This window comes from Microtus oregoni, unplaced genomic scaffold, assembly GCF_018167655.1.
Source record: "Microtus oregoni isolate MIOR12 unplaced genomic scaffold, Mior012 000016F_ref0000370, whole genome shotgun sequence".
Classification (NCBI taxonomy): domain Eukaryota; kingdom Metazoa; phylum Chordata; class Mammalia; order Rodentia; family Cricetidae; genus Microtus; species Microtus oregoni.
In genome coordinates this window covers 26,653,196-26,666,165 of record NW_024543075.1, presented here as the reverse complement: position 1 = coordinate 26,666,165, position 12,970 = coordinate 26,653,196, and the positions used below count along the sequence as shown (strand labels likewise).

The 12,970-nt window shown below is 47.5% G+C and overlaps 1 protein-coding gene across 2 annotated transcripts in view; it reads right to left on the bottom strand.

The window, feature by feature from the left end:
* Syt17 (synaptotagmin 17) overlaps positions 1 to 12,970 on the bottom strand; it is a 65,547-nt gene that overhangs the window by 14,827 nt on the left and 37,750 nt on the right. For both annotated transcript variants that reach the window (XM_041667222.1, XM_041667223.1), the window contains exon 7: positions 11,242 to 11,397. In XM_041667222.1, the coding sequence (XP_041523156.1) occupies positions 11,242 to 11,397 (156 nt within the window). The remainder of the gene's footprint in view (positions 1 to 11,241; positions 11,398 to 12,970) is intronic.

The window sequence follows — 12,970 nt, the reverse complement described above, 5'->3', positions numbered from 1 at the left end:
ATTGAGTGATAGGCCCCCCCAAAGTCGACTCTGGCCCTGAACTTGGATGCCCAGAGAAGAAACAGGGCAAGCTATGCGAGGCACAAGATAGCTCTGCTATTTGCTAACTGCAGAGAAGGCTGATGGCCAATCTCCCTGGCCTGCACAGCTGGACTACATTTCCCAGCGTCCCTTGCAATGAGCTGCATTCCTTCCAATCCTGGCATAAAATCTCCCCATATAATAATAATCATTACCTGTGCCTCTTTGGCATTTTATCCCTATCTCTTGTTGCTATTGCACCAAGAGGTTGGAAATGAAAGCCAGAAAAACTTGAGATCATAGCAGAACCTGGGAAGAGCCTGGGTCACACCTCAGCATGGAAGCTCCTCGTGGAAAGAGCCTCAGGACCGGTGCTGGAAAATAGCTAACTTCTGTTGCTGCAAAGCATAGAGCCTCGCCTGGAAGCTGACCTATTGCATCAGCCAGGCCCCCCCTTAGCCATACACAGCCTTGCCTTTCAGCAAGTCATCTGAACTTCCTGGGCATCCCCCCAGCCCTGCAAAATGGGGTGATAAGAGCAGAGTGTGCACCCCTCATTTGAACATCCAGTCTCTCACACTGCTTCAGTCCAGACATGATGCTACAAGTGGAGGATGTCACACCATGAAATCTAGGTTTTCAGATTCTCTTTAGACTATGTGCATAAGGTATGGATGAAAGATAAATGAACTTCACGTTTAGACTTGGGTCTCATCCCCAAAATAGCTCATTATGAATATGCAAACAATCAGAATTTTTCTTTTTTGAAGTCTGTAACACTTTTGGTTCCACGCATTTTGCACAAGTGGCATGTTCTTCATCTGGTCACCGTGAAGATCACTGAGACAGTTCTACAGGGTGTCCGGGACAGTGCCAGGCGGACACTGAGCACTTTATAAAGGTTAGTTATTACAACTGTGGGACCGTCCAGTCTCTGCCCCTCTCAGTTAAGAGTTTCCTAACTTCTGTTTTACTTTCTTGTCCATCTGGAATTTCAAACCTGAGCCACTGGGTCGAGCTATGAATACTTATTGTAGCAAAGGACAGGAGCTCTCTCATTTGAGCCCCAGGTTGTCCAGGCACAAGATAGGTGTCCTGCCTCTCCTACTCAGAGGCCACTAAAAGGTCAAGAGTGGACTTAAACAGAGATCGGAGGGGATTTCCCCCATGAATCACCTACAGATTCCTGAAGCCTTCAATGCATTAAGCAGGATGAGGTGCACCCCACAGCAGACACAAGATAGGCATCTTGACTGCTGGCTCAGTGGAGAAGGCACAAGCATGGGGGCCCACTAGGTACTCAGGATTCTAAAGGATATGGCACAAAGTCTCTGAGTCCCTCCTGTGGCCAGTGTAGGACACCTGTTGATGAAGCTGGAAGGACGATGGCCTGTTCCTGTGCTTCTCATTAATCTATTTGTTGGTGTATGTACACGTGAGCGTGCACACACGCGAGTGTGCACACACGCGGAAGTGAGCCGTTGATGTGAGGTGTCCTTCTCAGTACTCCGTACCTCACTTTTTGAGGCAGGGTTATTCACTGAACCTGGAGCTCAATGACTGGCTGCCCTGTCTGTCCAGCAAGCCTCTGGGATCCTGTGTCCATCTGTCTAGTGTTAAGGTTACTGGTGTGTGCTGCTGTACCCCACTTTCTGTGTTTCTAAGGATCAGAACTCAGGTCCTCAGGTTACCCACTGGGCCATCTCCCCAGCCCTGCCTGTCCTTCACTCCTGAGTGTGCTCCAGGTGAATGGCGCCTTTGCCTACGCCTCTCCAAGACTGACTCCCGCAGAAGCATCCATGGCTTGCTCTGATGCTGGGGGCTGAAGAAGCAGAGACCCGGAGAAGAAGTTTTCATGTCGACTTACAAACTGGAAAAGCGAGAAAGTGACACCCACGGAGCATCTGCTCTGTGCAAAGTCCTTGCATGCACACTGTTTTACCCAGTGCTTCCAGAGCCACATCTGTTTCCAGGGCTTGTGGCCTTAGGTGCACAGTAGGGGTTGGATAAATACTCATATCCTCGCTCCTTACCATAGCCCCGATTTGTTGCATAATCCACTCCTTTCATCTGATCTGGTACTCTAGCCTTCTCTCTCTTTTGAAAACAAAACAAGCTCACTTCTGCCCCACGGACTTTACACTTGCCATTTTCTTCTCTATCAAGAATGTTCCTTTCTTGCCTTTTTGGCATAGATGTTCTTTCTCGGCATCGATTACTCAAGGGTTTCCCTTGGGGCAGTGTCTGGTAAGAGCTATACAACCCTCACTATTTCTACTTATTTGTTTATTTGAGGGGAGGGGTATGGCAGTAGGAGAATAACTTTTGGGAGTTGACTCTTTTCTTTTTGCACGTAGATCCTGAGAATCACCCTTGGGTCAATGGGCTTGGCAATGAGAGCCTTTGCCCCCTGAGCCGTCTCACTCACCCTGGAGATGGACTTTACTTTTATCTTGATAGGTGAAAAATAGGAGCTAAAGAGATGAGAAGGTTTTGCTCTCAGTGGCACAGTGGCTAAGCTGTGGGGCTTGAGCTTCCTGAATCCCAAAGCCTAGGGTTGTTTCATACAGCAAAAGGCTTCCCGGAAAAGCCAGACAGGGACACTGGCCTGTGCCCTGCGTGCTGTGCCTTTCCTGCTCACAGAAGCTCTAGGTGGGTGCAGGCACAGGAGGTGTGTGGCGGGATTTTTGTGGCTCCTTGATTTCTAGCACGGGCCAATCCCAAGGATGGCCCTGGATGCTGAACTCGAGGTGGCTTTGTGTAGTGTTTGAGGCAGATTTGGGTAAAGGCCTGGCCTCTGAGGGCCTTCCTGTCTCACAACAGGCTTTCTTGATGAACTACTCCAGGCTCCCCAGGGCTCACACCTCCCCCACAGGGCATTAGGTATTTTGCTCATTGCTGAGACAATTTCCTGAAAGAAGCCACTTGAAGGAGGAAGGGTTTACTCTGGTTGTGGTTTGAAGGTTGTGGTTTACCATTGGTGGAGGGGGTGTGGCAGTTCTCAGACACATCTGGGTGGAACTTTCTCTTGACCTGCCTCCAGCTTGCTAACTTCCTGTCTGCCATGGGGTTCACAAGGTGAGCATCTTGTTTCAGTTCCTTTTCTTTGTTGGTGGCTGACATGTTCATTCTTATCTTCTCAAGAGCGTTCGCCCTTCCTTTTTAGAGTAGTGGTTCTCAACCTTCCTAATGCTGCGATCCTCCAATACAGTCTCTCATGTGGTGGTGACCCCAACCATAAAGTCATTTTCATTGCTACTTCATTGCTACAATTTTGCTACTGTTATGAATTATAATGTAAAGATCTGATATGTGACCCCAAAGGGGTTGTGACCCACAGGTTGAGAACCACTGTTTTGGCGCATGATCGTCATAGCTGCTGTGAAGCCCTGGGGAGAATTCCAACATCTGGACGGGGGTATGGCTGCACCACCAATTGTATGTTTCCCTAGGAATCTGTCAAGTTGTCTTGGTTCTTTATAAATGAAGCCATTTTGAATTGTTAAGACGTATATTTGAATACTATAAGACCCTGGGTCTTGTTTAATCCCTATTAATATGTTGGTGTTTAAACAACTAAACTAATTAGCTTCAGATCACAAGTTCCACCTGGTCTTTGGTGTGACATTATTCCAGCCTCAGCTCAATTTTCAATGCCTGTGCTATGGTATTTAGTCTGCCCTGGGTATGTCCCTCAGGGATCAGTGAAGGAGCTGGTGACAATCCAGCCTGTGCAGCTCAGCTCTCAAAGCCTCGGCTATACCATCTGAGGGTCATAGCCACTCCCACTGAGCTTGGGGTCCACACACAGGTTGATGGGGACCCTTATCCAGCTCTCCCCTTTGAGAGCTTCCCTGGTGTCTGGTTGCCAGGGCGACTTTCCTGATCCTCTGGCTGGACTGAGGGCATTAAGCTGTTCACTCAGTCGCTTGCTGCTCATGAGCAGATCTGGGACTGGAGCCTGGTGTAGATGCCAGCTCTGACCCGGCTCACACCCTGCCAACTCAGGATGCTGTGGGAGGCCGCACTGGGCTCGTTCTGCATCTGGTGGTGTAGGATATGTCCGTTTCTGGACATGATGCCAGTTGCTAACTTTGGGGTAATGGTGATTAGATGAGAAAGGGGCTAGGGTAACAACTACACCAACCGGGCCAGCTGTGCACATCCAAAGAGCCAACACTGAGATGATCACAGACAGGACTTTTTTCAGTGGCTGTCTGAGCTGGCCAGGTCCACATGCTGCTTTGCCTTTAATTCTTTTTTTCCCATCTTTTTCCCCCCGAGACAGGATTTCTCTATGTAGCCCTGGATGTCCTGGAACTCTCTCTGTAGACCAGGCTGGCCTCGAACTCACAAAGATCCGCCTGCGTCTGCCTCCAGAATTCTTGGATTACAGGTTATGCCACCACTGACCTACACCTTTAATTCTATAGCAGGAATAATGTGCTACGTTTTACATGTGAAGACGTTGGGCTCAGGGAGGTAGAATGACTTGCTTAAGGTCACAGCTGACTAATGATGGGGTCAAACTCATCCCAAGACTTTGTAGCTCCAGGGTCTGGTCCTTCTGTGATAGGACTGTCTCACATAAGCACCATCATCACTATCACCAGGAACAACATCAGCATCAACACCAGCAGGAACAGCACCAGAAACAACAGCACCAGGACCAGCACCATCATCACCGCCATGACTAGCACAGCAGCATCAACTAGCATGACTAGCTTCAGTATCACCATAACTATCACATCTGGTAAGTCTTAAGTATCAGCCATGCGCGAGGCGTGCTCAAGGCTTATGCTATAAAGTGCTGAGTTAGAAACTCAGGGGAGAAACTGAAGAGTGAAAGAGAATGTCATTTGCTTGGTGTTGCAAACTAGGTGGCAAAGGTGAAATCAGGATCAAATCACGTCCTTCCACTCCGTAGTCTGCATAGCCTGGAGTCTTCTTTCTATGGCTCGGCTGGGCTTTGTGCTCAGGAAACCCAGCTGCATGAGGGGAGATGGGAGCTGCAGAGAAGCATGGCAGGCGGGCTGGGATAGGGCCAGGAGTGTGCCCCAGAATAAATGCATGATATCTCTCCATCTTGGAACAATCTCAGACTAGCTTCCTTCTCTCTCCTTCAGTGGATGTGTTCAACTTTTCCACAAGCTTGCTGCCTAAGCCTGGTGTGTATGCGTGCGTGTGTGTGCATGTGTGTGTGCGCATGTGCACGCATTCGTAGGGGTGTGTGTGTGTGTGTGTGTATTCTATTCGCAGGTGTGTGTGAGTGTGTGTGTGCATGTGCATTCTCAGGTGTGTGTGTGTGTGTGTGTGTGTGTGCTTGTTGAGTCGTGTGTGGAGGTTAGAGATCAATGTCAGGTGTTTTCTTCTATCACACTTCACTGTATTTATTTAGAGACAGGGTCTCACTTAATAGTCCGCACTGGCCTTGAATTCACAGAGATCTGCCTGCCTCTGTCTCCCCAGTGTTGGGACTAAAGGCTTGTGCCACCATCCTCCATCTGGTCATCTACCCTATTTTTCGAGACAGCTTCTTTTACTGAACCTGGGGTTCAGTGACTGGCTAGACTTGCTGGTCATTGAGACCCATGTACTCCCCCCCCCCCCCCCCCGCTCCGTCTCTACCTTCCAGTGCTGGGATTATAGCCATGCAGCACCACGCTTGGCTGTTCAAACCGAACACATTTTACGCATGCCATCTGGTGCCCATCAGAGCCCTAGGTTTTTCCTGGGTAGATGTTGGAAGCACCACCCTCCGTCCTTTGATCTGTACCCGTTGCCTCCCCACCCATCTCACTACTGCAGCAGATTCAATTAGCTAACCACTTCTGCACTCCAGCTGCAGAGAGACAGGCAATTAGGAAACACAGACCAGGTGCCTTGGAACTCGCTCTCAAGTGGGGCCTGGGAGACTTCCAAACAGACAGTGGGTAGGGAGAGATCACAATAGACTCTGGGCAAAGTCTCCTGACATAGTTTGTGCAAGAGAGCCACCTCAGAGCTCTGAGAGGTAGATGCCACGGCAGGGTTGGTAATCGTGAGCTGAGCTCTGGACATTGGATTTTTAAACAGTCCTTGTCAGGCTCACTGCTACGGCACCTGCTTGTAACCACAGCACTCTGGAGGCAGGGCGAAGGGAGGCAGGAGGTGACTTGAAGTCAGCCTGGGCCAGACAGAGAGTCTACACTTTAGTTTGCTTTCTGTTGCTGGGGAATTTATTAAGAATAGAAATTCATTTGACTCACAAGTTGGGTGGCTAGAGACTATGTAGTTCCAGCTGGTTTTGAACCCACAATCTTCCTATTTCCATCTCCTATGCACCAGCATCACAGTCATTGCCAACACTCCTGGCTAGAACCTGCATTGTGTACCATGTGTGGGAAACTCAGAGGGTTGGCAGTAGAGGAGCGGGAGAGAGGGGGGAGGGAGAGAAAGAAAGAGGGAGAAGGGAGGGAGGGAGGCACAGAGAGAGAGAGAGACAGAGAGAGAGAGAGAGAGAGAGAGAGAGAGAGAGAGAGAGAGGTACCAGACATTCCTTGGCTTTCTTCAGAAGTTATTATTAATGGGATGCCTGGACGTCTGTGTCCTGGGCAGGTTCTGCAGCAGGTACTCTGGGAGCCAGAGCAGGGGTTCCATATGATGCCTTATAGGTGTGTGATACCATGCCCAGAGTATAGAATTATTGTTGTTGTTGTTGTTGTTGTCTTCCCAAAGTGAAATTCCCCACCATTAAAAGTAGCTCCCTGTGTACCCTGCTGTCAAACCCAGAGACCCCATTCTCATAGATTTTGACTGCTCTCCATTCTGCTTGTCCTTTTCTGACTGGATCATTCTACAGCACACGATTTCATGTTGTAGCCAGCATCTGATGAGTTTCCTTTTTAGGTCTACTGGACATTTCTTGGTCTGGACAGGCCAGATTCTCTTTGCCCTCTGTCCATCACTGGACACGGGGGGTTCCCCTTCTAGCTGTTTGCAGTGCTGGGAACACAGGGACACAGACATCCGGGCCTCTGCTTTCAGTTCCCGTAGATTCCCTACCCCTTTTCTACACAGAGATGTAGAATTGGTGGATGGCAATAGAGGTCTATTTCTAAGTTTGTGAAGATTAAATGGAGTCCCTTCCTTCCTCCCCTCTTCTTCCTCCCCTCTCCTTCCTCCCCTCTCCTTCCTTCCCTCTCCTTCCTCCCCTCTCCTTCCTCCCCTCTCCTTCCTCCCTTCCTTTTCTTTCTGATTCTCTTCCTCTCTTCCCCGTCTCTCCTAATTTTTCCTTCTCCCATCAATTCCTTCCTCTTCTTCCTCTCTATACCGTTCCTCCTCCTTCTCCCTCCCAATCACTACAGTGGCCAACTCACAGCCCCTCCTCCCGCAGGACCTTTGTGGATTTTCTAGAAAGGTCCTGAACCACGCATTTCGAGGTTGGGAAAGCAAACTTCCCTTTTCTTTTTTTCTTTTTAAACCTCAGCTGAAAAATAAAACCACCTGACTGCAGGGCAGACACATCCTCCTGTGACGAAAAGAAACTGTTCAGAGCTCCCAGCCCCGAGGCTAATAACAGGTTTCCCCTGGGAGTATCAGCAAATGCTTAAATTGCAGATCAACCTGACTTCCCTTGAGAAGTGTTTGGAAACACGGGGCTGGGCTGGAATTCAGATCTCTGGCTTAGAGGCAAGAACACTCTTTCCAAGTCAGCAAAGAAAGCAAGTCAGGAACCCGAGGAGCTGCATGGGTAGGGGTGGGGTAGGGGGAGAAGATGGGATGGGACCTGTTGTGGCTTTGCCTAGATCCAAATCCACTCATCTGCCTGCCTTTCTGCTACTGTTCCAGCCGGAGTCCTTTAGGTAAGAGGCCAGCCCACCCTCAGCTGTAACTGCACCCTAGCCTAGCTAAGCATTAGAAATATCTGGGGGTACTTTATAATATCTTTATACATACAGTAGAACCCTTTGTCGGTAGGGAGACAGGCTGAGAGGCCCAGTGGATGCCCCAAACAGCTCACAGTACAGTACCACCTCTGTATGTTCTTTCCTATTCATACCCGTGATAGAGTTTAACTTAGAAACACAGCAGCGTAAGAGATGAACACCAGCCACTAATAAACTAGAATACTGACATCTCTAGACTGCCCTCCAGGTTCTGTGGATATGGTCTGTGGGATTTTCCGCTGAGTGTTTTTGCACATCATTTGTCTATGGCTGGCTGAAACCCTAGCAGCAAAACTGTGCTGAGGTGAGGACCTGTTGCTGATACCCAACCCCAGCACTCTGCTCCAGTCTCTGGGGATGAGGCTTGGCCATGGGCTACATTCTCAAGCTCCCTGATGACGCTGTAAGTAGCCCTGACATCATGGTATGGGGAGCCCTGCCAACTTCCTTCAGAGTGAGTATTTGCCGTGGCACTGGCCCTGAGGAGCACGAGCCTTGGCGCTTGTATGGTTAAGCATGTTTTCTTATGTGTCAAGAGCACAGGTCTCGGACAGGCAAGAGAGCTCAGTGGGTCAAGTGCCAAGTCTGACAACTTCAGTTTGATCTCGGGACTTACATGGTGGAAGGAGAGAAAGGACTCCATCAAGCTCCCCTTCACCAACACCATGATATACAAGTGTTCACACACACACACATGAATAAATAAATGCAATTAAGGGGGTGCTTTTCTGATGGAGCTGATAATGCTGCCCCATGAAAACAGTCATCTGAGAGGTGGGACTGTGTGTGTGCACACTTGCACTTTGAAACCTTTTTCTTACAGACTGTGTGAGATTCCGGGGGGGGGGGGGGTGGTGAAACCCTCTGCAATTAAGTGCAAGCTTCTTCACACTTGATTTGTTTCCCGAGGAACCTGACACCTTCACGGATAATTTCAGAACAGCAAGCAGTAGAGTGATGGCTATAAAGAGGCCCAAGTGACCCTGAGGACCCAGATGAGATCAACTGGGTTCCTGCTCTGTCCTTAACACTTGGAAACAGTGTCTGGGCAAGGAGAACATGTTTAATACATACTCATTGAATTCATGAATAACTTCAAAAATGTTCTTTTCCATTTATTCTTTGAAAATGTCATCAGTGTGTGTGTGTGTGTGTGTGTTTATGTGCGCGCACGCGTGTGTGTATTGGTGCATGTGTATGTGAAACCTAGAGGAGGAGGGTGAATTTCATTCACCTCCTTGAGAATCTGATGACCACTATAAAGGAGCCCCCCAGTACTAAGGTTACAGGTTCCTGCAGTCATGCATGGTTTTGGTACACGTGCTGGGATTTGAACCCTGTGCTACTACAGAGAGGACTCTTATCCACTGAGCCATCTCCTCAGCATTTCATACAGATTTTGGCCAGGGCAAGAGATAAGGACCTTAGACTGCATCTAAACAGAGGAGTTTCCAGTTGCTCCAGAGCAGGACTCCTGGAGGGTAACGTCAGCCCAGCCAGAACCACAGAGCACATCGGAGCTCTGCCTGAGTTGGGTTTTTGTTTTGTTTTTAAGAAAAGGCCTCATGTAGCCCAGGCTGTCTACAAACTTGCTAAGTAGCTGAGGCTGACCTGTGTTGGGATTACAGGTGAGCACCACCACACCTGCTCTGTATGGTACTGGGCATTGAACTTGAGCCTCGTGTATGCTAGGCAAGTACTCTAGCTTGACCTCAACCCCAGCTCCTTGCCCAGGCTCTCAAGTGACAAGAGCTATGACATAAGGTTTGATCATTTATTTATGCTACTAAAATTTAGGGTGATTTGTTATGCAGTAACAGATAACTAATAACCCCTAAAATTAAACACAATCATATCCCAGAAAAGCAAATTAAATTTTACTAGAGAGTAGCACATGATACCTGTACTTAAATATTATATTCTCTATGACTTTTACACCTGTCCTTTGTGAGTTAGGTGATCTCGCTTTCTTCTACACACACACACACACACACACACACACTTAAATCTTTTTTTTTTTTTTTTTGAGAGCTGAATTGATGGCTCAGAAGTTAAGAGCACTGTTTGCTATTCCAGAGGTCCCGGTTTCAATCCCCAGCAACCACATGGTGGCTTACAACTATCTACAATGGGATCTGATGCCCTCTTCTGGTGTGTGTATAATAAATAAAGATATCTTTTAAAAGATTTTTTTTTTGACACAGGGTTTCTCTGTGTAGCTCTGGATTTCCTGGAACTCCCTTTGTAGACTAGGCTGGTCTTGAACTCAGAGACCAACCTGCCTCTGCTTCCAGAATGCTGGGATTAAAGGTGTGAGCCAACACCCAACCTTCTCTATTTATTTAAACCCATCAACTTGAATCATCATCACTATCATCATCCCCATCATCAGTACCACCACCATCACTATCATCATCCCCATCATCAGTACCACCACCATCACTATCATCATCTCCATCATCAGTACCACCACCATCACTATCATCATCCCCATCATCAGTACCACCACCATCACTATCATCATCTCCATCATCAGTACCACCACCATCACTATCATCATCCCCATCATCAGTACCACCACCATCACTATCATCATCCCCATCATCAGTACCACCACCATCACTATCATCATCCCCATCATCAGTACCACCACCATCACTATCATCATCTCCATCATCAGTACCACCACCATCACTATCATCATCCCCATCATCAGTACCACCACCATCACTATCATCATCCCCATCATCAGTACCACCACCATCACTATCATCATCTCCATCATCAGTACCACCACCATCACTATCATCATCTCCATCATCAGTACCACCACCATCACTATCATCATCCCCATCATCAGTACCACCACCATCACTATCATCATCCCCATCATCAGTACCAACACCATCATCAACAAATCTGACATAATATGTATCAGATTTTATTCAAGGGTCATAAATCATTTACTCGATTCAGTAAACCTATAACACAAGAGCTAATATTATTCATATTTTATAGATGAAAAAAACAGAGGCCCTGGGGAGCTAAGTAACTTATATGGTAGTTTCAAGGAATCCAGCTTGAGTTAGATTCCTGACAATTACATAACAATTGTGTTTAGGGTTTATAGGTGTTGTCCAAGTTCATGGATAGGGAATGGGTTCAAATCTGGGTAGTTGAAGGGCAGACACCAAATTCTTAGGCATAACTCTCTCTAGATGCTTTCAGTTTTTATGTAACAAGTTAAACATTCCTCACCAGGGCTTCCTTGGGGTCTAGGATGTCACCTTACCTGTGAATACTAGGCTGGCATTTTCCAGTTCTTCCTGGGGAACTTTGAAACTGAAGGATTCGTTGTAAAAAGGGTCAATTGTGCCTCTTAAGAATGATGTCTTCTTGGTCTTCACAAGCTTGAGTCCATGTACCAGCTGGATTTTTACAAACGGGTCTGAGGATTAGATATAACATTATAGAACACTGGAGATGAGGAAACAGAATCTAGTCATCTCTCATCTCTTTAACTTCCCAGCCACCCTCTTGTTCTCCTGTTCTCCTGTCCGTCGGTCCATCCGTCCGTCTGTCCATCCATCCACCCAGTTTTTGCCTAACTCAACGAATTCATCCATCCGTCTATATGAGCACTCATCTACTCTTTTGCCCATCCATTTCCCATCTATCCATCAAGTCATTAATACACTCACCATTCACCATTCTTCATCCATCCATCCATCCATCCATCCATCCATCCATCCATCCATTCTTCCATCCACCCATCCATCCATCCACCCATCCATTCATCCATCCATCTGTCCATCCATCTCCATCAAAGTTATTATCTATGGAACAGAATAGCCACCCATCCCCTCCCCATCTCTATACAGTTGCAGTGCTGGGGAAAGAGCCCAGGGCCCCCTGCATACTAGGCAGGGGCTCTACTACTGAGCTCTTTTTATTTTTCTAACAGTCTACCCCTCTGGTTCATTCCTTCATCTAACCACTCATCCACCTATTAATCCAGGCATCAATGTACTCCTGCTTTCACTTAACCATTCTCCCATGTATCCGCCCATCGTTTCCACAGCTGTCTTCTTATCTACTGATTCCTTTTTCTCTTCCCTCACACATCCAGCACTCACTGAACTCCTTCCCATGTTTTAGGCATTGTGTTCACTTCACAAATGGGGAAACTGTAGATTTAAAGACAAGGAATGATTTTCTCAAGATCTAGCTGGTGGAGGCAGAACCGGGTTGGAGGCCACCCAAAGCAGAAAGCCATTCGCAGGGTGGTGGGCTCACAGCTTATACACAGGAGAAGAACAAAGGCAGAACTAGAATTGCCATGCTTTGGTCATTTTAGTTTAGAAAGGCATTTGTACAGGTGACTGAAGTTAATATTTCTATAAGCAAGCCAGTGAGATAAACACTATCATACAGTTTTCTAGACAATGAAGCTGAGATATACAAAGGTTAAGTAACTTCTCCATGCCAACTTTGCAAGCTGCACAGACACATTTTATGTCAGGCAGTTTGACTTCCTGCCGAAGAGCATCCTGCCTCTCCATTGTGGTGAGTTGGAATGCTCCAGCCACTGCGATGCTCCCCCAGCCACAGAAGTGCTCCTTCAGCCCTCTTGAAGCCTCTACTTTCTAGTGTGGCTTTTGAGACTACAAGGTGCAGTCTAGGTTCAGCTGTCATCTCACTGTAAACAACTTCCTTTGGCTATTGGATCTGAGCTGAAGCGAGGAAGCTCAGGATGGTTTCAGTTACAATAGCATCCTCGTCTGTCACAGGAGAAGATGGAATGGAATCTGGGCTTTTTGTTAAATGTGTTTGAACCAGTTTTTGCTAGAAAGTAGATATCACAATAGCTCTTTCAGAGCTGGGATTTATAAAGAATTATGGTACACAGGAAATGAGCTGCAAAACCCCGCCTCAGGCTGGGCCCACCTTCCTTATCAGAGTGCCAAGTCACTTGTGCACTTCTACAGCCTAGAGCATGGCATCTGAATTACAGGCATAGG